The sequence below is a fragment of the Rissa tridactyla genome, chromosome Z, assembly GCF_028500815.1.
Source record: "Rissa tridactyla isolate bRisTri1 chromosome Z, bRisTri1.patW.cur.20221130, whole genome shotgun sequence".
Taxonomy (NCBI): Eukaryota; Metazoa; Chordata; class Aves; order Charadriiformes; family Laridae; genus Rissa; species Rissa tridactyla.
The window spans coordinates 29,432,111-29,456,992 of record NC_071497.1 but is presented as its reverse complement, the minus strand read 5'-3'; the positions used below and the strand labels follow the sequence as shown (position 1 = coordinate 29,456,992).

General features: G+C 37.4%; 1 protein-coding gene across 2 annotated transcripts in view; it reads left to right on the top strand.

Annotated features, from left to right (window-relative positions):
* Positions 1-19,085, top strand: part of ADAMTS19 (ADAM metallopeptidase with thrombospondin type 1 motif 19) — a 147,178-nt gene extending 128,093 nt beyond the window's left edge. For both annotated transcript variants that reach the window (XM_054186933.1, XM_054186932.1), the window contains exons 22-23: positions 14,261-14,438; positions 17,924-19,085. In XM_054186933.1, the coding sequence (XP_054042908.1) occupies positions 14,261-14,438; positions 17,924-18,075 (330 nt within the window). In that variant the 3' untranslated portion in view covers positions 18,076-19,085. The remainder of the gene's footprint in view (positions 1-14,260; positions 14,439-17,923) is intronic.
* Positions 19,086-24,882: the final 5,797 nt, after the last annotated feature.

The window sequence follows — 24,882 nt, the reverse complement described above, 5'->3', positions numbered from 1 at the left end:
TGTTCCTTTGAGCAGAGCCAAGTTCCCTCAAGCTAATGCCAGGACTTGGCTTGAAAAATTTAAATGACGCTTCTCACACATTAAAACAAGAGGCTTAATGTGATCCTTATTGGCTTTGCTGCTCCCCTTGAACTCCTAAGGCATAATTTTAAACGAAGCTTGAATTGCGCTATTACTGAAAAGATAACATTATTAATAATCATAGTAGAGCTGTAATAGACTTAATTTTTTTAGAGGTACAGTCACAGAGGGATCAAATAATTCTTCTGCTCAATGTTTTAACAATAATACCAAGATCAAAGATATTCGATCAAAATTGCAAGTTCCAATAGGTCAATAAACACATCAATCCTTCTAAAACTCTGAATTAATTTAAAAGCATACTGTTTAGCCTGGACTGTATGCAGCATTAAACTCCGTAATAGCTCTTAAGTCAGCAAGGTGGCTCAATACGCTAAATATTGCTGTTCTTAACATTAGTTGGGCTCTATGCCTGCCCTTGTGAGGAAAATGAGTACGATGAGAAAGTAAAGAATAAAAGCTTAAGCTGAGCTTCTGGAGCCAGCATCTAGCAACATTACCAATTACATTGTCTTTTCCCAGTGAATGCTATCCTTGGAATACCATACTTAACAATGTACAAGTGACCTTCAGATGAGGAAAGCTTATAGCTCATAGCTACTGTAGCACCAGCTAGGGTGAGGCGTAGCTCAGTCTTATTAGCAGCAGTGTCCGATACTAAATTGTGTGTTGCTACCCATTTCAAGGACAGGGTCATGCTCAGAGGAATTCACCATGTAAGAATAAACAAGTAGGCAGGGGAGAGGTGAAATGAAATTCATATGAACTGTGTGTTTACACATCCACCTGGCTTACTAGAGAAGTTCACATCATTGTAGAAGTCATTCTCCAAAAAAGACTTCAATATCAACAGTATAAGGTGCTCAAAGGGCGGCAGGTCTGGGGTGCTTTACTTTATGTATAAAGTTGCGTATATTTTTTTTGCTGTTACCTAGACTCTTCAGAACATTGGTGGAATAAATGAAGCATGAGAGACATGATGAATTTTGGAAGGGAGAATAATTTGGAGAGTGAATTTTGAAAATAATAATTAAGAGGTTAAGTTTGATACGATATTATACTGAAAACTTTTTGAGAGATTCAGAAGGGGATAATAGAATCAAACAAGTGGGCAACAGGGTAGAATTTAGAAACAGCCATTTGTAACATGTGAAAAAATGTAGTATGTGTGTATAGGAGACCAGAGAAGATAATATGGCATAAGTTCTAAAAAGACATTTGGCTGTGGAGGCTGGAAAGAGGATGCATTCAGTAGAAACTAAAGAAGTAGCAACAGCAGAATTTCTAAATGGTATCTGTGTGTTAGACCAGAGATGCAGAGGACTTAAACGCGACATCTGGGATAATGGCCCCAATGGTTGGGATGGAGTTCTCTTTGCCTGAAGAAGAAAAAACTAGGAACAAAGTTTAATCTGCTAATTTTTTTCCAGTGAGTCTGAAAGGACATCTGAAGCAAGTGTTCATTTTTTACACCAATAAGTCCCAGAATTCATGGCCTATTCCCAATTATTTATTTAAGACAGTACATCCAGTGCTGGCTAGAAAGTGTGTGCGTGTATCACGGGGGAAGTCAAGTCTCCAGCTCTTGGGGACGACAGAGTGATCCGAACATGTCAGAGAGAGATCTCCCAGTCCAGTGGTACAAAAAGCAGCTGTCAGTGATGAGGATTCGTTCTTTTGTGTCCCAGTCAAAGAACACATGAAAATTCAGAAAGGCAAAAAACCAAACTGTTTTTTTGCCACCTATTCAACAGCATGAGGCATTCAACCTTTACACTGTGTGCTTAAACATTTGAACAACCCCTAAATTTCCATAGGAAATAGACTCAACTGATTTGGACTCCTCCAATTAAAAAAAGTAGAATTTGGTATTAATGTTACAGTTTTACTGACAAAGTAATTAGCCTTGGTTTTATTCTTTGGATCCTCATCCAAAATTGTTAGCTCTTTCAGATTCCAGTAATAGAACAGTACTGGCCATGAGTCAAAATATGACACTATTAATAGATTTATGGACAAAGAAATTTTGTGACTTTTGTGAAATAATAGAAGTCAAAATAATACTGGCATCACGTTAATAACTTTTGTATTGATTTAATTATACAGTTAGTTTCCAGCAAATGAGGTATGTCTTTGTTTCAGAAATTAAGTATGAGCAAATCATATGGAAGATGTCAATATAATGAAATGCGAGTGGGGAGATTTTTGCACATTTCTAACCAATCCTGTAATATTAACATCATTTGTTTCAGATAAAGTTGTTTGGGGTTTTTTTAATAGATCAATATACTGTATTATTTTGCCTGGAATAAATGTAATGTCTATAGTAGTTTCTAGAAAAACAGAACAAGACCACCCTTAATAATAGGCAAAAGCACTGATAAAACTGGAAAGGATTTTAAAATTAAGCATTGCCCATTTTGCACATACACAAAATCACACATAAATGTGAAATTCTGCTAACTGTATCTCAGTTAGATCTACTGGGACATCTTAGCTGGTTTTCTGCTACAAGCCTCTTTAGGGTAAGCAAAGTTTTCGGGAATGCCAAACTGGAATCAAAAGGTAATTATGGGTGGATGTTCTGTTGTCTCTTGAATTGCATTATCTGTAAGTGGGGTTATATTAGGAAAAAATTAGGTTGTGGTACATAAGCAGTTCCCATCAGGATTGGTCCCCATACAAAAAGAAAGCAAAACCAATCAGATATTCAAGCATTCTTTAAAATTAAAAATTTCTTCAGCTTCCCAGAATTAAGCTGAAATGTTTTCATGAGAAGTGGATTGGTCAACAAGATACTGTCAACAGGATAAGTTCTTGAAATAGCTTTTTTTTGGACCAATTAGGTAAAAGGCTTCTTGATCTGTACATATGTATATACATACATACATATATGTACATACGTATATACATACATACATATATGTACATACAGAGGTATGGTTTCAGGAAGAACAGTTGGTTAAACTGTTAAGCATCATGGCATTTACTTAACATCTTCACAAAAAAAACAAAGAGAAAATCATACATGTACATTTGTATTACATTAGACTTTGATACTGGATCTTATTTTTAAAGAGGAGATGGGGATTGCCTTCAAGGGAAAAAATTGAATTAGAAACCAGAAAATCAGAACTGGAAAAAAAAAAAGGAACAAAACCAGCAACAAAACACCTTAGCTATAATAATTAGAGCTAGAAGGATAAGTAGGATGCCTTTGAACAACAGTTAAGTGTTTCTGCTACAGAGAACATAGCAGGAACCCACTTGCTTGTGCTGAGGCTTGCACAGTGCTGTCTTTCAACATTTGGATGTCGTGATCTTGTGGAGCAAACAAGGCCAGGCAAAGGAGACACCTCCTAGCTGGAGATGTGTCATGCAGCTACAAAGGCAGAAGTCATAGAGGATAGCAGTAATGGTTTCCTATCCCCTCCTTTGCCATTGCCACTGTCTCCAAGCCATTCTAGTGCAGTCTAGATCAGGCCAAATACCAATTCCTAAACTTTTCTGGTTGTGATCCTTGTACTACAAGGCCAGGCATTACAGTTGCAGGGGACATGCGTATGCGTATAAGCATAGATTTAAATAAAGGAAAAAGTTCTTAGGAATTGAGGAACAGAAGCAATGTCCTATATCCAGGACTTTGTTATGTGCTTTCCCAGGAATGCCTACCAATTTTTTTTGAGGGCTGCTGGGATCTTTGAACAATGAGTCTTCTGGAAGGCTGATGCATAATTTAGCAGGTAGATGAATGGTGACTTACCAGTGAAATCTTTGCTCTTAACAGACTACTACACAACCATTACAATACAGACCTTCATTGCCCAACTAGAAGAATATGTATCCCAGAATGAGGCAGAGTAGTTACACTGAGCGTCCCTTCAGTGTCCTTGTACTGACACTAATTCATGCTCAATCACACATGGTCTAAAAAAATTATTCGCAACAAAATTTTATAAGGTAAGGACTAAACTGACTATCAGAATTTCAGTGATAGCATTTCTAAGAAGCTATGCTGAATTTATGTGCCAAAAATAACATCACAGGTAAGAAAGGAGCTACTGGAATTAGAAATGCCATCGGACAGCAAAGGGGGCACAAGACAAACAAAAGCATCAGCTTCTGTTTTATCTTCTCAGACTTTCATTTAACTGAAATGAATATGTACAGCCCATTCTAGATAAGGTTCTCCAGTCTCTTTACAATAACAAGTGATGTACCTAAATGTCCTATCTCAGTATACAAACCGGAAAACACTACAGGTTGTCTAACTTTTCATGGCTCATCCCACAGTTTGGAGGACACCAGTCCCCTGACATTTTGGACCACATACTTTTGTAATCTTTTCAGTGTAGGATTTTGCTGCACATTCATTACTCCTTTTTCTGTCTTAATGTTCTTTCTTGCTTTTGCTTAGTGATACACATTGGGCATTTCATCAGTCAGTAAATGAAAATGCCTAGATTTTTCCTCGGATAGCTGACAAGTCATTCCAAAGCTGTCAATGTGTGCAGGAAAATTCAATTACTCACTCGGGTGCTGAGACTCAGTCCAGTAGGCGTCCTTTTGCCTGCTGTATCTCCATCTCTAAGATCATCTCTATCTCTTTCCAAATGTTTTGCTCAGCATCTCTGTGATCTGCCAACGTGTAACTCATTTAGCCAGTTCACTTGGGTTCTGTTAGAATTTATGAAATCCTTCTGCTCCTGTGGGATCTAGTTGATTTTTGTGTGTTGGACAACTTTTTTCTTCCGTGCATTTTTTTATCCTATCTTTCATGCAGTCAGCGTACATAATACTGCTTCAGGTGCTCGTTCTTGTGGTAAACTTGATCTTCTATGAACTTCTTATTCTGTCACAAACATTTATTGGGGTTTTTTTATTATTTTGTTTTAATCTGTGTGATTCTGACTTTTTACTGTTTTCTAATAGCTTGTAACTAGTTACTAGCTGAAAATACTTCAAAAATATAATTAATAACTAAGTCTTGAAAAATTCTTTTGAAATAATTGTTTCAAATTAAATTCTGTGATTTCTGACTGGTAAGACAGAATTCGTCGTTAACTGGTAAATGAATAACATTATTCATTTACCAGTTTTAAAGAATTACAGACAATATTACATATTTTTAAATACTTTAAGAAAGATTTACTCTTCTGGTTTATCTATGCTGTTTCAGGCTGTTGTTCATAGATTTATGTTTAATCTCCAGAGTTCCCTCATCTGATCCTGCCACAAATACTTCCAGTAATGTTGACATAAAACAGAGTTCACCCAAAATTAATGATCGCTCTTTGGTAAGTTTATCACAGGATCACAACAACTCAGCTAGGTCAACATTGTCTGTCTCCTGGCCCTCTGATAGCTCCCTCAGGACAGTCATGCTTTTGGGTGACCTCATCATACATAATGGAAGTGTTACACTTCAGTATGGTTTTCCTGCTAATAAAGCAGTTAGAATCGTCTTCTGAAAATCTGTTTTCTTGCAATGAAGAATGTGTTTAGACAATTTGAAGAGAAAATTAACTGGTGGAAGTTTGGGTTTGTTTGATAGTTTTATGTTATTTTTCTATTTAATTTTCTCTGTTTCTCTCTTAAGGTTTTTATTTCAAAAGTTGTGACCTGTATGTGAGATCATGGTATTTCCGGGTTCTATCTCCTCATAAACTCTCAATTTGTTCTACTTTTTTTTTTTTTTTAAATATCTTTACTATCCATTTAGATGAATTACCTGCAAATGCTTCAGATCTTAATGATTTAAAATTTGGTAGCTATAGTGAATGGAAGTAAAGTCATTGCTAGGGATGAGTGCTTTCTTTTACTTATAATGTATAATATTTTAATTATAATACTTATGGAAAAACTTGAGTGCTACATAGACTGGTGCTATTTAAAGGCAAATACATAATTTTGTGTGTTACAAACAGCTTTTTGACATAAAATAGTAGAAATTTTGAAGAGAAAGGGGTTTCTTGGAGGGTTTTTTTCCCCACCTATGGCATTTCCTTTATGTCCTTAATGGGTTGTTTGAATTGTCTTTTCATTAGAAATGCCATAATCCTTTAATTACATTTTTGTGCTGATTTTTTTTTCTGTGCTGGAAGGTTTTCTACAGAGCAGCAGGCCAGCATTGTGATATATGCTAACAATAAATTATATATTCAGAGGCTAGTGTTTCAGATTCTTTTTAAGACCTCATTTTCATCAGTCCAGAATGACATACTCCAACTAATTTCATCAGAAAGATAAAGGTAATTATGACATCATCAAATCTAACTGCTTTCAGATCCTTGTTTGTATGTTTAATGATGCACATGCTTAATAATGAGTAGAAAGTCATCTCCTGCCAAAATACCATGCAGTTATATCTCAGATTAAAGTGTGAGATATATAATGTCTTATTCATCACTAAGCACTAATGGCAGTAATATATACAGTATGCCATATAAAGGATTTTTTACAAAGTGTTGGCAGTATAATATTGAGCCTAGTCCACTAAGTGTGAATCCTCTTACAGAGTTATGAGTTGCATCTCTACAACCGGTTTTATCACATGGCTCTAACAAGTAATTGTCTCCTTCTGGTTTCTTTGCTGACATACTTTAAAAATAACATACAGCCTTAGACAAACCTTTAGTATCTTTAGAATTGATAAAATATCATAAAGATCTTGGAAACAAGCCATAGTTCTGTGAAAGTTCTGTTCACTGGAGTCATTTGTTTCCTTGGCTGGAGGGTAGAGATCCTAAAGAAATGGTGCTCATACAGTTTGCTTTCACTTCCCTCATCTCAGAATATCACAACCATCACAGATCTATTTTATCAAAAAAGAATAAGTTGAATATTTGGTTTCAGCTTTGTATCTCTATTGCTTTTAAAAAACATGAATGAGAAATACAATTTACAGAACTGGGAAAATAAAAGCTAAGGCTTCACATCACTGAGAAGCATGGAAGTAATTTTATGGTTGCCCTATAGATCTATAAATTGTAATGGTCTTCAGTCAATTTAGAGAGTATATCACATTTAAACTTAAGCAGGGCTACACATTTTGCTGGGCACCTTCACCTGAAAAAAAGAGATAATAATGCTGTGGTGAAACTGTTGGCTTGAGTTTTGGACCAGTTGCCTAACTCTTTTTTTTTTACATATATAGATGTCAGGCTTGCCCTGCAATTTAAAAAGTGTTCTTTGAGGATATATTTGTATATTATTAATAAGTCTGAATATCTCCACTTTTTACTGTAGAATGCTGCAGCCATGTAGAATGCTAATGAGTAATTCATCATGTGTCAGCATTCACCAGCTTATTTTTTGTAAAATCCGCTAGCATTCTGATGTCAAATACTATTTAACAATGTGTCTAAGATTCTAAATAAGAACAAAGAACTGATTTTTCAGGTAGATGTATGCTTAAAATGGTCCTAAACTTGAATGTGGTTTTGTATTAAATATAAATCTATAGAAAGTACACAAAATTGAAAATTATGTGAAAATAAAGTACATCTGGAGCATATAGAGAAACGTGGTTTCTTATACCTATTACGGTATTACAGTTTTTGTCCATGCTTTGATATAGATCATTAATTATGGGAGAAAAATGCTGATACCTTCCTTGATTTGGGGGGGAAAATGGAAGGCTGTAATACAGTCTGTTGTTTTTATGGATCAAGACTCAGTTGTCATACATACATGGAATTTTTGCACCTTAATACTGAAGTTTAGTCTTCACTTTTAAGTTTTCAGGAACTTCTATCTAAGCATTTTTTAAAAAAATAATACAATCATAATCAGATTTCTGTTTGTGGAGGAAAGGAAAATCTTCAAAATAAATGCTTTTAAGGCAGTATAAAGCTGGTGTGAGAATCCACCAGGAAGAATCACCCTTCCCTTTTGCTCTTTTTCTGGTTCCAGAGGGATCCAAGTCTATCCTGTGTGACACATTAGAAAACTTTTTAGTCTTGCAAGAATTTTTCCCTTCAAAATGCAAGGGTCTTTTACCCATTTCTTGCATAGTCTGGTAAGAAGTATATTGTGGCATCAGCCCTCCCTGAGCTCGAGGAGATTCCCGTTCCACCACTACTTCTTTAAAGGGGCTTCCTAAATGAACTAATAAGTCCAGCTGTCCTAACAAAACAAACTAGTTTTATTGGGAAAATCAGCATTTTTAAATCATGAAGTGGATGACTGTGTTTACTTCATTCAAGAAAGAAATCGGGGAACTGAACCCAGATTTCACATGAAGACAAAGAATTTGGTAATTCCAAACTGAGTCTCCATGGGAACCCTGTCTCTAGCACAACTTATCCAAGGTGAGCTGGGGCTCTGTCTGTCTGTCTGTCTTTAAAATCTTACCTCTTTTGAACAGTTACCCACTACTAATTCTTACTCCAGAAAGAAGAACTAGAAAGAAAAATGAGGGGGGGGAAGACGAAAAATAAAAAGGAGAAAAGCAAAATAAAGTAAGTAAGGACAACTGAAACTTGCTAAACTTAGGAGAGACCGACAGCAGATTTTTTTAGCTACACTTAGTACAAGTTCTGAATTTTAAATTTGGCATTCACATACTGAGGTGTTGGGTGTGTCAGAAATGAGAGAGGCAGAAAGACCTTCCTGGAAATGATGCATGGGAGAACTCAGACTCCATCTTATGTTTGCTCCATTAATGCCTCTTTTCGTATTAGTTGCATTATTCAGAAATGCCTTTATAAAAAAAATAATTTAAAAAGTTCTTAAATAAACTGCAGATTATTTGCTTTATTTAGCAATCTTTAAGAATATTCCTACACTCAGTATAAAGTCTGTGTTGAAAACAAATGCACCACTTTTATCTACTACCTTCCTTCAAAAGCAAACTTCTTAAAAATACAATATGCATTAAAAGATTACAAGCATGTAAGCAAATATGAATCCTGTTGCTAAAGTCCGATTGCTTGATATCCTTGTTTTACACTCACTTTATGAAAAGGTTGAAATAACTTAAATGCTGGAACTGATGAACCTATACATAAATGATTAGGAATGCTCTACTAATAATTTCCAATGGAACTCATCACTGAGTTGCCTTATGAACACATTGCTCTCCACTTTGAATGCTACTTAGACTTGTAAAAACCTTTTATTGAACAATCTGTTTATTCTTCAAAATAAATTGTCCAAGTCAATTCTGACTTGTAATATTGTCACAGATTGGGTTTTTCATTGTGGATTGTATCACCCTCTGCAGTGATTGCCTGTTGTGTTGGCAGAAAGATGCATTTTGACCGTTACTGTCTGCCAGTGACAATTTTTCCCTTAATTTAGGAATTCCTACTTCTTACAAAGGCCAGCTGGAAGCAGCTAAGGCATTACAGCACCTTCCTCAGCTGTTGGCCTTGGGAATATGTATTCTCTCCAGAATATATATCTTTGGCAGGGAACAGAAAGAAGGAATCTTGGGTAACGGGTGTGCATGCCAAGTGTAAGGATTGTTATATTTAACGCCTAGGTTTCTGTCCTTGAAATTATGTCTAAAAGAAGTTCAAAAGTAGGACAAAATTCAAACAGGGTGGGTAGATTTTATTTGAAAGAAAGAAAAACTTTCAAATAAATAGCTGTTAACTGTATTTATCCAGGATTTTTTTTTTAATCTTTAACAGGAATGTTTTACATGTCTTGCTGCTTGAACGGTTTTACAGTACCTTTAGGACTGCATCCAAAATGCACAGATTAACAGCCACATAAAAAACCTCTGGCTGCGTATTAGAACATTTAGTCTAAACCTACAAACACAGTTGTCCTACAGGAATTTTTGATAATCAGCTACATGGCCTTAAAGTGTAGGTCATCTAAACAGTAAAATATAATTAACCACCACAAAAACAAAGCATGTGCAAGAGTGACATTTGGGAGCTGGAGGTGGTAGGAGCTATAGAAAAGTATTCTGCATTCACTAGTAATAGAAGCTATGAGTTGAAATTAATCTGAGATCTGCTGATTTGAAGCAAGTTACTACAGATTGGTTGGGAGTGGGGCATTTTCTGTAAATTTTATATAAATAAGTTTTATATTATTATATATATTTACGTATAAAATCATGGAATATACAAGCACTTTTGACACATAGATTGCTTTCTGATTAAATTCACTGTGTAATATGTAAAAGTGAAAGTATTTTTTGTTTCCTGTAAATTGAAACTTTTGTTACAGTTTTAAACATGGAAGCTCCAGAAGCATGCAGAAGCTATTCAGCTTTAGCTACATACCATAAGTGCTACCTAAATTGTGACACCTGCACATCCAGTGAGAGGTATTTGCCTCAGGTTGAATATTTTCAGTAAGAGAAATTCAAAAAGTGAAGCAAGCTTAGGAGACAGTTTTGGGAGAGTCTGTTTCAGATGGAATGTATGCATGCATATGTAGTAAAATGAGTATCAAAATGAGGGTCAGAGCTGAGTGGCCTCTAGCTGGTTTGTGGAAGTTGAGGTGTCTCCTAGTGAAATTGGACCAAGTCCATACATTTTCAGAGTCAAAAGTAAAAACGGCATGGATGCCTTTCATCCTCCAACATCCAGCGGCCACTCCCAATTACACCAGCAGTTGCCTGGTGTGTATGCAGCACAAATTCAGGTTTAAGACCACTTCATGGAGACAAACAGAAATCTCAGTGTTTGTCTGTGTAGCTAGCAAATATACTGATCAAGGCCATACCTAAAGTGTGTCTTCCGTAATTTTGTGCAAATACAATGTGTTGTCTGAAATTTTTAATTTTCATTTCAAGTGCTTTTAAAATGACTAAAAATAGTTCTTTTGCCTTTGTGGGTCTGCTCCATGTGTAAATTTTGCTATTAAATACTCTGTTTTGTACTACTTTGAGCGTGAAATAATATAGAAACGGTAAAGTGATATTATTTTTTTCTGGCTTCCAATCAGTAGAATTCTTAATTCTGAAGTCAGACACCACTGCTGATGATGATGTGCGAACAGAGAAGAGCACAGCTTGACTATCAGATCCCTGTTTGATTTTAAAACACTAGTGGTCTGGAAAAAACTGTCTTCACTTGTAAACTGATCAGGCTGGCTTTGAAAGTTTTGGATTGCAAATCAGTGTGGTAGCCCTGACTTTTCACAGTTTTCCCCAAACATCTTTCAAGACTGTATAAAAGTTCTCCGTTTTATAAATAAGAATAAATGCAAAGTTAAAAATTAGTACATTTCCTTGAAAAAAAAGAAGATAAAACAGAAGGCAAAGTTTTTACTTTATTTCCTGCTTTGCCACATATTTCCTATATGAACTGACACATTTTATTTTTATCATCCTTTAGTGTCAGTTTCATCCTCTAAAGTTGGGATGTTAATAAGTAGGTCATGCAAGACTAAAATTGTTTGCAAGATGTATCCATCTTTGGATAGAAAACTACATTGTAATGCTTCATAACACTCTTTGAAAAATTTCACAAAAGCTCAGTCATTAAAGGGGTGTTAAATCACCAATTAAGATTTTAATGGCAAAATCTTTTGAAATTCTGCATAGAAACTTGGGGCCTGAACCCTGATTAGGCGAGAGAGAGAGATCTGTCTGCTTGTGGTGTATTGTCTCAGTTGCAGTCACGAGAAGCTTTCAGGCCAGAGCTCATTTGATATAGAGAAGATGTGACTGCTGCTGGAGTGCTCTCCACAAGGGCATCTGCATACGTGAATTGTTACGCATTATGAATAAGCAGATAAACCATTGGAGCCCATTTTGTCAGCAGAAGTGCAGTGTTTTCAAATCCTGTTCTTCCTTCCAATACTCCAGATGGCTAGGTTGCACCTCCTCGTTTTAGGAAAACTGAAGGATAAGGGCAGATAAATTGTTTTTAGGATATCTTATATACCAGATCCACCTGCCTGTGCTGTCTTCCTTCTGTGTAGCTGATAAAAGAAGGTGCATACGTGCTACAAGCTCACACATACTCTAGCTTTGGTTAATAAACATGCATGTGTTTTCCTGAAGGGAAAAAAAAATACAATACTGTGTGCAAAATTACTCTAAATTGAGATCATTGTGATAATCATTAAAGATCATCTTACTACCTTCATCTTTCCTTCATTCTCAGGTTTTGGGGTTTTTTGTGTTGTTGGGTGTTGTTTGTTTTGGTTTTTTTTTTAGTTTTGCTATTCCATTGTCTCCCTTGCTATTCCATTAAAATATTCCAAAGACAAACCTCTCTGAAATTATGGAGAGAGGAATCCAAGAAGCAGCAGGAATTTTGGCAAGACTAAGATTGATGTTCTGGCTGTTGTTGGTGATTAAATTTGGGTATGTACATGTGTACATGGTATGTTTACCATGTGCATAATGTTGGCCATTATAAGAAGCCAGGTTATTTTTAGCTGCACAGGGAAAAGGCAGAGAATTCAGGAAAAGGAATTCTATTGAGAGGCTTTTTCTCATGCAATTTAAAAGCAGTACACAAAATTCAAAATTGATCACAGACTTCTACTTTGAAGAGACTTCAGTACTAGCTGGATTCCCTCCTGTAAACAGCATATTGGTTCATATATTAAGCTGTGGTTGCTATTGAATAGAAAATTATGTATGCATAATTGAATGTCTTTACATACCTTGGCTCGTGCGGGCTGTATCTGATAAATTTTGCAAGAAATTATAGTTCTTTATTGACTTTATGGAGTTACTCCTGATATACATCACTGAGAACAGAAGCAAAATGAAGTTCAGTTGCTGCTTCTATAGAATGCCAGTGTTTGATTTCATGTGGTTACAAGTCGAAGTGTGCTTTGGATCTTTTTCAGTCCCCTGTGAAAGCACCCTTCGAGTGTTTATCCTAGTCTCTTGTACCTCTCCTGGAGTCTCACAAATCCAAAAGACATAAGTCTCACGCCTGTTATTTACATATTTGGGTGCAAGCCCTTTATTTCCCATTTGGCATGTGTGAAACTTTCCTCCAAGTAATAATGTTTATAATGTCACCCAAAAGCACATAGATAAAAAAACTAAAGGGTGAAAACCCCTTTAGTGTTTCCTACACTCAAAATGTATTCTTGCTTTGCAGAAAACTATACTTCTCCATCTCCATCTTGAGACAGGATGGTTGGGAAACGTCTTTTGTTATAGCACCCTCTCCTTGTCTTTCTCTCTCATTTCACTATTTTTTCAGCTGCTTCTTGAATCCTCCTTAGGAAATTAGTTCTGAATATTTATATAATTAAGATTTTTTTAGAATAAAAATGTATTCAGGATTATGTGGATGGTAGTGGTATAAATTTTCAGCCAGTGCTCGTAACATTCATGGCAAGAAATTGATTAATATTTGAATATGTCCTCTATAGTAAATTTCCCCCAAACTTAATTAAATTTGTGGGTACTTGAGTCAAAATCATTCACAGGTAGGAGCAAATTGCAATATATATTTTTTTGAATGAATTTGTAGTTAAAACAATAGATCATATGTCAGTGGACACAAAAATAATTCATGCCCTGTGAAATTTTGTTGACAAAAAGTCAGCAAAGGGGAAAGGATGTATTTTTTTTGTTTGGAATAGATCTTGTATGCATCTTTGCAGCACTGACCAAGTTTTCATTCTAATAAGCTACTGTGATAGAAGTAGCACATTACCATTGTTACAGTGCTCACTGTTTTATTTTCTGACCTCGTTCTCTGTGGCAAGAAGATGGGAAGGTTGATGTCTCAACGTTGTGTGTTTCATTTGCGGGACATGTGTGAAAACATGAACATGTGATGCAGAGACAAGAGCTGTACACTCTGCTCGGTAGAAAGAGCACTTCTGCGCTGGCAGGAGTAATGGCTTAATTAAAAATGCTTCTCTCTGTCAGTGCCTGTAAGCATTTTCTTTTTTTCCATCACCTTCATCTCTAGCAAGACTAAATTAGGATACAGGTACAGGAGAACAGCCCGTGCTCCCTTTAGACACGTTGCTGCGCTTCAGTTTCATCACAGGCTCTACAAAATGGACCTTGACAGCAATGGGATGCTGGAATCAGTCCTTCAATGAATACTGTCAACTTATTTGTGCTTTTGTAATTGATTTTCATTTAGCTAATGGAATGGAAGGCAGAAGTATTAGAATGCTGACGACTGAAGGAGCAGCCGCTGCCTTCACCTGGACTGGCATTTCACCTTTGTGTTTACAGGCAAAAATACTCTTCCAATGAATGTATGTCTTCTGTGTCTTCCAGTGCTCTGTTACCTGTGGCAAAGGGATGCAGTCCCGAGTCATCCAGTGCATGCACAAGATCACGGGAAGGCATGGCAATGAATGCTTTTCCTCAGAAAAGCCTGCAGCCTACAGACCCTGTCATCTCCACCCCTGCAATGAGAAAATTAATGTTAACACCATAACATCACCCAGGTTAGGTAAGCAGTCAAAATGACACATTCCTGCTGGAAATCTCTTTTTAGTTCTTTCTCTCCATAGAGTAATGATGATCCCAGTTTAAAAACAGAGGGCTAGGACTGAGGAGACGTAAATACAGAATCTCATCTCTTTGCCTCAGTTTTCGAGTGTGTACATCAGAGACTGTACCTCAGGATGGTGAAGGGTTTTGTTATCCAAGGAAGGACCATATTATGGGACTATGGACACAAAACATCTATATGGACACAAATCTGAGATCAAAATATGTTTATATTTAAACATATTATATATGTTTACATATATATTTGTCCACTCAATTCTATCAAACATTTCTGAAGTAAGAAAATAGCTTGTTTTCTCTTTAAAAATTCTGCAAACTATTTTCTCATTATATATTTGTGAGATCAAGGAAGCCCTTTTTCCTCAAATATGAATAGCTCTTCCCACTTGTCTTTAGTGCAAATGTCTACAATCTGTACCTCATGGATTAGGACATGTGAAGGAAAATTACTAACATGAAGAGATTTGCTATTCCAGGAGGAACTCAGGTCTCTAGTGGTCTTAAAGAAATTACATTACTGAATAGCTACAGAACTGTTAATTCTGTTAATTGTTAATGCCTCGTGGGTTGTTAATGATGGTCTTACCAGTAGCTCCCCAAAGCATTCATCTGCTTCTTGAGCATGACTGGGGAATATTCAAAGGCTTGCTGTAAAACAGCATACCCTTTCTAGATGATTTTCCAGAGCCCTTGTTAAGATAAACCCTCCTGTCAAAGAGATTACTCCTGCATGGAAAGCAAGTCTAACATTTCAGGCTGTATGTAATCCTTCCTTTAAGTCAGTGACGGCTATTTCTCTTTGAAGTTTTTAACTCTTAAAACATTCCTGTGTAGTAGTGATTGTTTCAGTTTGCTGGATGAGATGGCAGCTGTTGCTTATGGCCCTCTAGTCCGCTTTTTCATTGTTGTAAGGTTTTCCTTCGTACTTTATCTTTCTTTGTTCAAGTGATCTCTCAGAAGCAGGAGGCTGTCACTCCATCATTGACATTCTCCCTCTGGTGTGGTATAAGCAGCTCTGTGTCACAGAATAAAGTGAATCACAGTTTCACGGAAAAAAATAGTGTCAGATTCATTAAAATATGACCTAATGTGAAGTGCACAAAAAAAGACTGGGCTATGTTGTCCTCGTAGCACTGATGTTTGTAATCTTCAGGTGAATCTCATCCCGCAAGAGTCATAATCCAGTCCAGTAGAAACATTGTCATCTCCAAAATACATAATGCCATGTTTCTTTTGAATATATTGATCATTTTGGCTTCCAGTTCCTTTCCTATTATGCAGTATAGATCCCTTGGATTTGGGGGTACGGCTACTGGAAGCTGACGTGGATTGCCCCATCTCTACTCTTTTATAAATACGGTCTCAGTTCCTATTTCCCTTCTGGTGAAAAGGGAGAGTAACTCAGATATTCTGTGAGATTGACTGTTTTTTTCAGTTCAGTGTTTATGATGATTTTTGGATGGTGTCTGTTTCTTGTGCCTTATTTTTACTGTTTTTCCATATTAATTCCAAGTATGCGGTACAGCCTGAATAACTGAATATGCAAAGACCCAAATTTGCTACCAGGGTCCTTCTATGATAAGCACTGTAAGAGGCTTTTATAAGCAGAACAGGTGGGTGCATTAACAGATGGCTTCACAAGAAAAAAGACAACGCACGTGAAAAATATGCCTGTTTTATACAACAGGCATACAACAGAAGTCAGGCTTCTATACCTGAATGTTTATGACAGCTAGAGAGAACCAAATAGTTATAACAACTGTGGGAGGAGGCAGAGTAAACCAAACAGTGGCTTTTCAGGCTAGTGACATGTCCTTGTCATTTTAGAAGGTTTCTGAGGAAGACTTTGTTAGTCAGGGATTCCCACAGTTAGAAAGCAACAGACTATTAATAGAGCAACCTGAATAACTGGGTGAAGGTAAGACATGAAAGATGTGAAGGTAAGGATTAATAGTCTGACTTTGACATGGAGTAGGCAAGACTTATTGGAGTGATTAAGAAGTCAGTCAGACCAATGTATTGGAAGACAATTTCAAAAAAACCCACATTTTGAATGTACTTGGAGAGAAGAGGAGAAGGTCAAGTGGGTAAGAAATGCACAGTATTTGTGCGTTTGAGAACCACAAAATGCCGTGATTGGGTCCGGACAAGTCCGTTTGCCAACATATCAACTGTTATTGATTTCATATTGTAATTTTCATTTTTCTAGATAAAATGGATTTGCATTACAAAATGTACCATGGGACTTGCTAACTGTCCCCAAACCTTCTAAGAGCAAGACCAATATGATTTCTGTTCCTTTGAACAAAGAAGCCTGTCAAAACTATAGGTCTAGTAGATTATTTCACTTAGAAAGAAAAATGATGTAAGACATTATGTAGTTTTGTTCAATTTCCATTCATTGACAACACAGCACAACGTCTTGATTTCTCGAGTAAAGCTGAACCAGCAAAGCAGTCTCCATGCTTTAATCCCTACATTCCCCTACCTGCCTCTCATAAAGAAAATTCCCCTTCCAGGTGTCATTGAGAACCCCATTCTGGTATTATTCAAGCTGAGGCTTCCTGTTTTTCCGGTGGCAACTTCAGGCTGAGGGCAGTTGCAGCTGGAGCTGCTGCTTCATGCGGCATTGCTGGAGCTGGCTTTGCAGCGCCCCCGTAGCCCTGGCACCAGCCCCAGCTCGCCTCTGTATGGGGCAGAAAGATGGGCTTCACTCTCTCATGATGAGCCAGCTGCGTGCCATGAAGCCAGTTATTTTCAGTTCAACTTAATCCAATTTATAAGTTAAGCTGGCCTTAAAAGTTTTTAATGTTGAAAATATTGACTGCAGGAGAATTATTTTTGTCTTTTGTTGAATACCTACAGAGGGCTGGAGCACCTCTCCTATGAAGACATGCTGAGAGAGTTGGGGTTGTTCAGCCTGGAGAAGAGAAAGCTCCAGGGAGACCTTATAGCTGCCTTCCAGTATCTGAAGGGGGCCTACAGGCAAGAGGGAGGGGGACTCTTTATCAGGGAGTGGAGCGATACAACAAGGGGTAACGGTTTTAAACTGAAAGAGGGGAGATTTAGATAACATATTAGATAACATACTATTACTGTGAAGGTGGTGAGGCACTGGAACAGGTTGCCCAGAGAAGTTGTCAATGCCCCATCCCTGGAAGTGTTCAAGGCCAGGCTGGATGGAGCTTTGAGCAACCTGGTCTAGTGGGTCATGTCCCTGCCCAGGGCAGGGGAGTTGGAAGCAGATGATCTTTAAGATCCCTTCCAACCCAAACCATTGTATCATTCTATCATTCTGTGATTCTGTGATCTATTCTCCTTTCCCTTCCCCACTGCTGGTGTCCTTGTCACTGTTGCTTCCTGATTCTTCACTAATAAATGTAACGTTAATGTTTATTTGATTTTGTTGCTGTTGTTTCACAGCTGCTTTAACGTTCAAGTGCCTGGGAGACCAGTGGCCTGTGTACTGCAGGGTGATAAGAGAGAAGAACCTCTGTCAAGACATGAGGTGGTATCAGCGGTGCTGTGAGACGTGCAGGGACTTTTATGCGCAAAAAATGCAACAAAAGAGTTGACCTCTGTCAGGCTGGCTGGCCCTCAGCTCTTTGCAATTTTATTATTTATGAACACACACACACACACGTACACACACACACGCACGCTTCTTCAGACCAAATATTATCAGATTACATATAATTTAATCAAATTAATTTATTTTTGCCTGCCAGACATCCTTAATTGTTTTGGTTAGATGGCCAACTTGTTTTATCCTCTGACATTTTCATAATTAATTTTTATATGAACAATTTTGGATGCATTTATCAGAATCTTTAAAAAATAGTAACTAGTATTTTAAATGTTTATTTTCAGTAGGGTCGTCACTCTGTTGCCAAAAAAAAGTCATGTTATCTTGAATTTATTTTAAGTTAGCTGAATAGTTTTGTTGTATATGGAAATAAAGCCCTTTTTAATTTTATTATATTTTTGGCATTCAGAGTCAGAATGATCTTGTGTATTTTGCAACAGATATTGAGGTGAGTAAGCTAACATTATTGAACAGGTTATTACAGAATGTATTGTGAAATCAGTTCATTTGATTTAGAAACATACTGAAGGGGATAATCTACTGTAATTTATATTGTAAACAAGAAAATTAAAATAGCTAAGTAGGGATTTTGATCATTCTCATGGACACATACTTGAACGCAAGTATTGAATCAATGAAACACTGTAGAGATTTACACTGAATCACTGTTGCACTGTTTGAGGTAGTGTAGAGAAATGCAGTCCTAGAACTTGTACCATCCTATGAATCCACGTCTGTACTGTTTTAACATGTCACTTGATTTTAAACGTTTTGAAACAAAAAACCCATGCCCCTCTATACCTTTGTGTGTCCTCTTGCAGATTTACAAATGGAAGAGTCCTTCCTCCTGCCACTTGTATGAATTAATCTGTTAAACAATTTCAGTTCTCTGTTGACGATTTAGAAAATAGGTTTGTAATACTACTTTACTTTTATCTTTGTTTTATGGAAAAGTCTTTATAAAAATAAAATGTTTTACAGTTTTGTGAAACGTTATGAAACAGCTAAAATTTTCCTTATGAGAAAATATTGTACATGATTCACATGATTTTTACATTTTCAATAAAAAGTAAAGCTTCTTTTGTTATTTGTGTTTTTCCTGTTTGGGGCATCCGTGTCTTGTAGCCAAATCCATCAAGCCCTGCATTGCAGCAGGTCCAGCTGTGGTATTCCCTACAACAGATACCTCCTGCCTCTTGACTTAGGCACCTTTCTGCAGCTGCAGGCAGACATGCCACTCTGTGAGCTTTGATATATGGAAAGTTGGGTATAACAGAGTAATATTCAGGGGAGGAGAAGTTTTTTATCTCAGGTGAGTTCTGTAACCACTGAACTTCGCAAGAGGAGAGGGGTAGGTCCTCTGCCTCCATTTCGTGATGCAAGCCTTTAGGCATGCGCTGAAACGATGTAGAAGAGCAAACCCTGAAAGCAAGACGGCCAGAGAAATGAGCCTGAAAGGCATCATATTTTCTACTCAAAAAGGGAATGTATCTTTATTTGAGTGATTGTTCCTTCTAATTCTCTGCAAAGAGTCTACTGTATGGATGTGATGTAGATATCTGCACAGTTTAATAAACTGAGGCTCCCAGTCAGGACTGTGATTCTGTCCAGGAAGAATATTTAGCCACAGTCTAAACTCCTGTTGAAATCAACGTATGTGCTTTCAAACAGCTGTACTGTCAAAATCTTTGGTTTGGCATCTTACTGCTGTGCATTCAAAAACTGCAACTTTAATGATGTGCTAATGTATGATTTTAAATTAAGTATCGTCTGGTTTTAAAAAGTAAAGAAGGAAAGAAAAATAACTCTGACATCATGGAATGTGATACTGTATTTTGTATAATTAAAAATTTTCAATGCACAGAAAATTCAGTCGCTCTTGGGCATAACTACTCTAATGTCACAGACACACATTGGAAAGTCAAATAGAATTATTGTAGCTGGCAGGCAAAAGAAACAATCCTTATTTTAAATTTTCTTCATACTTGGTACCCAGTCGTGCTAATACTCCTGCACTGACTTGAATCACAACAACTAAAAATCAAGCAAAAGGAAAGATGCCTCCAGACTAGGGGCCAGAGGACAGTCTTTTATCAGCCAGTGATATCATCCACACAATTTTGAATGTTTTTGCTCTGCTGTTTCTGAGTATTTTACTAACAAGAATGTGGGCTTTATCTCAAAACAGAAAAGTACATTTTTACGCTGCCTGTATCCGTTGAAAACAGATGAGTGACTTGTGCCGAAATCATGGCCCCATCACCCTTGTAGAACATCATAAAATAAACGCTTTTCGATGAGAACCAGGGATGGAAAGTTGCACAGTAAAATGACGTTCTTTTTAAATGTAATGAGTGAAATCAGGATGTTATAATGCTGTTGGCTCTGGCTCCAGTTCCTTCAGCATCTGTAGTACAAAACTACTCATTAGATGCGTGTGAGTCACTGTGAAGCAGTTTTGTGTCTACCTAGCAAAAAATGCGTCTTCCTTCTCTGCATGGATTTGAAAGCAAGTTAATTTTACTGCCTCAGAACACTGTTATCATCATTCAGAGAAGCAGCGCAGACCGAAATACCTGTTTTGTCAGAAAACAATAAGAGTGTTTTGAGGACATGCCTAGGCCGTGGCCCAGGCCGCAGCACACTGCAGGTGGTGTTGCTGTGCCGGCCCTGTTTTTTGGATGTGGCCTTTTTTTCAGCAACAACCCGTCTGCTAATACGTTTTCCTTCCAGCCTGATGAATATGTAAAATTTCAACTAATGAATGTCAAATCAGTCAAGTTCAGCTGACAAAGAAAGGTGAAATTCACTCCAGTTCACGCAGGCTAGAGTAGGCCTCTCTGCTGATTAAATCCCACTTAGGCTCTATTTTGTTGGATTAAATGGCATTTAAGTAGTGCACAGGGCTTGTGCTAGGCTGGTGTGCAGTGGGCGTACTTCTTCACAGATTCATGCTGGCTAGTGACCAAAAGTTAACAACAGTTACCACTTCTCATACCTTTTTTAAAGGAAAGGAATACCTTAATTTTAATCGTGTTGTCACTTACTCTGCAGGGCATTTGCTGCTTTGTTCTGGAGGATGTGGTTTAGGTTTTGGGTTATTGGGGTTTTTTTTCCATTCAGTTTTCATTGTCATCTTCAGTAACACAGAAGCAGTCATTTGCTTATTATAAAATTATATTAAAAATGAAAAGCTTGCCTGCATGAGGAGAGCAATGGAGGCCCTAAAGCCTAGCAGGTCAACTGTAAACAGAAAATGAAGAGCATTCAGAAAGAATTTGAAGAGCTCTGTAGAAAAGATGGTCCAACTAATAGTAAGATGCTCCAACTAATAGTAAAAGGGACTTGAAATGCATCAAAAGCAGGAAGCTAGCTAAGGAGTCAATGGGACTATATGATAACACAAGTGTTAAAGGGACACTCGGGGATGATAGAGCTATGAAAGGGAAGTTCAGTGAATTATTGGCATTGGCCTTTACAGCTGAAATGTTGCAGGGGTTCTCATACCTTGCACATTCTTTATAGCAGAGATGCCAGAGAGGCTGGATCAAGTTGAAGGAAATATATGAGAATGTAAGACATGTTTGATGCTAACAGGTACCTAGGGTGACAGTCATGTGAGATTCCTGGAAGACGGCAACTGATAAATTGCAGAACTGCTTGTCATAGCGCGTAAGCTGTTGTTTCAGTCACTCTACCGGCAGACTGGCAGATTGCAGCGTAATTCCTACCTGTCAAAAAGGGGATCTTCAGGGGATCCTCTGAACTACAGAATGGGTAGTACTGAGTTCCTTTTCTGGTTCCATAATAGCCAATAAAAAAGAATAAGATCTCTGAGCACCTGGATAAGCATGGGCTGTAGGGAGAGAGTCAGCATGGCTTCATCTGTGTCCTGAGCAAAGAGGATCTGGTGGACACAGAAGTCTCCGATAAGGTTCCACATTACAGGACATTCAAGAAACTACATTCACAGGACCATCGAAGCAATTTTTATGGCTTGAAAGCTGATTAAAGGATAGGAAGCAAAATGGTTGTCTTTCAGGATGGAGAGGAGTCAGCAGTATGGTTCCCCAAGGAATCGTGCTGAGTTTAGTTTTTTTCAGCATTTTCATCAATGGCATGAGAAAGAGTAAAAACTGAGATCTCCATCTCCACAGGTGACATTAAGCTCTTCTGGTCAACCAATTGTTGTCTTACTTGTCAAGAAACTCAAAAACTGAGTGATTAGGCAAGACATTAGCTACATTAGCTAATAAACTTTGATGTGGATTAAATGTAAGGTAGTATAGCTATGGAAAAATAGCCTAAACTATTCCTACAAGACACTGAACTTGCAACTGGTGGTCACAAAGATGGAGAAAAAATCATAGCATCATTGGTTACCGCAGTCTGACATTATTAGCTCTGTGAGAGTAAGAGGAAAAAAAAGCCAAAAACTGATGGATATTGTCAGAAAATAGAGCATCATTTTTCCCAGTTTTGGAACTGTGGTGTACCCACACCTTGAGCATTGTATTCATTTACGGTTGCTGTGTTCTTGTGAACAATGTAGTAGAATTACACTGTTACACATTTAAAAAGGCAAATAAATGAGAAAAAGGATAGCCCGGGTCGTTTATGAGATGACACTGAATAAGTTGATACTTCAGGTTGGAGAGGAAAAGGCTCAGATGAGCACGGTCAAGGTTTAAAAAATCCTGAGGATGATGGTTAAGCTGCACGTGGAACTCTTGTTCTTAAAATAATGTAGTAAAACAAAGTGGCATCCTTGATAAAACTAGTACAGAAATTCATTTAAAACACAGAAGTAAGCACTTTAGACAGATGGTCATGATGTCCTGAAACTTGCTTCTGGAGGAGATAGCATCAGAAGATTCGAAATGCAATTAGACAAATTCATGGACAACAAGTCCTTAAAAAGATAATAAAAGGCCTGGGAAAAAACACTAGTACAAAAATTTGTGTGGTTCTGGGGGAGTAAAAGGAGAATGAACTGCAGAAAGGAGCCAGGTGTACACAGCCTCCCTAAACAGCATCTCTTCTTGCCTTTTTCAAACACAGCAACAGATCCTGGGTTTGGGGCGGTCTGACCTAGTGGGATGGTTTTTATGTTCTTAGCGCACATCTAATGAAACCAAGTAGTGTTGGTAAGTAAATTCCCACAGCTGCACACCATGTCGTATGCTACAGTAGCACGGAAGAACCCTGTGTTCAGAGAGATGCTGGAAAGGGTATATATGTTTAAGAAAGAAAGAAGACATGGTTGTATATACCCAGGTATTTTGGAACACTAATTATTACTGCCTTAGTTCTGCCCAAGGAAAAAAGGACTACATGTAGTGGGAAGTGTCCCTGCCCATGGCAGAGGGTTAGAACTAGATGATCTTTAAGGTCCCTTCCAACTCTAACCATTCTGTGATTCTTTGATTCTATGATTCTATGTAAGTCTCAAACCGCAGCTTCATGGTAAAGATGTGTTAGTTTTTCAAGCCTTCATTACACTGGGGAGAAACAGTTCTAAATGTAGCAGCAGGTTCCCCAGAAGCATGCACGTCCACTCAGAAGAAACATGGTTGCTACTGTCCCTTTTGTGGCTGCTCACAAAAACTCTGAGTATCTACTTGAAAGGCGACAGATTAATAATTTTTAACAGATGTGCTGTAAAATAATCACCAATAAATACATGCAAAGAAAAATCATGAGCTTTCTAAGTAAATTAGGGTTTTAACTCATGTATATCAAAGTATTAATTTATTACATTGTGATCGCACATTAGTAACATTTTTTAAAGTAGTTTACTGGTTTTATTTTCTTTTTAAATTTCAGCAATTTTCTGTAAGGAAAATAGATTGGTATGATTCTCTGGTCTAAGTACAAGGCTGAAATTTTCATGATGCCCTAATTCTCAGCACTAATTTGATCCAAAATAGGTTATCCTGGATTTCAAACAATGAACTTTCAAAAATCTGTCCTCTGTGGCAGTGTGATGAAAAATGAAACGTGTCTTAGAAAAACAGAAAGCTTGGGGAAAAAAAGGTTAAAATAAAAGTGAGGAGACTACTTTTGCTGGGTGTAATTAATGGCCATGATGAGAAGGAGAATTCCATTAGCTGAAAGTCAAAAGAACTTGCGACTTATACAATGATGATGAAAATATCAAATCTCAAAATAAAACAATAAAAGTGAAGGGCTGACTATGCTGTTCAAGTCAGTAAGAGTGTTTTCCATTCACTTGAACAGGAGCAGATTCAATTCCCTGAAAACTTCTGTTATCAATTACTTGAAACAATCTAATATTTCCCAGGGTCAAGAAGAATTTACTGTGAAAGAAATCCCTGAACCTAAAGAAGTGCATGTCATAGCCATCGTGGTAAACGGTACCGACCCACACAGCACAATGGAGCCTCTTAGTACCGCCACAGAAAAGGAGGACTTGCTTTGCACTGGGAGCTGCTTCTAATTTTCTGGGGAACAAGCTTGCTTTGAAGTATTGTAAGCTTGACATTTTTGGCAGGTCACTTGAGGAAGTGCTGGTATGCATTTAAGTGTCTTATGCATCTGCTCACTGGTACTCTGTTAGCTTTAATAAGCACATATGTATCTATCAAAATAGACCTTGAACTTGAAAACTTAAGCTAGGCACTTAAAGAAACATGTCCTGTCTGCTCTGCCGCTTCTAAACAATCTTTTATCATTGGTAGATGATATAAGTGAGCCTGACACCAAACAGGGGTCAGATACAGTTTCAGGAAACTGTCGTATCCTTCTTCACATCATTAATAATAGAAGGAGCGTG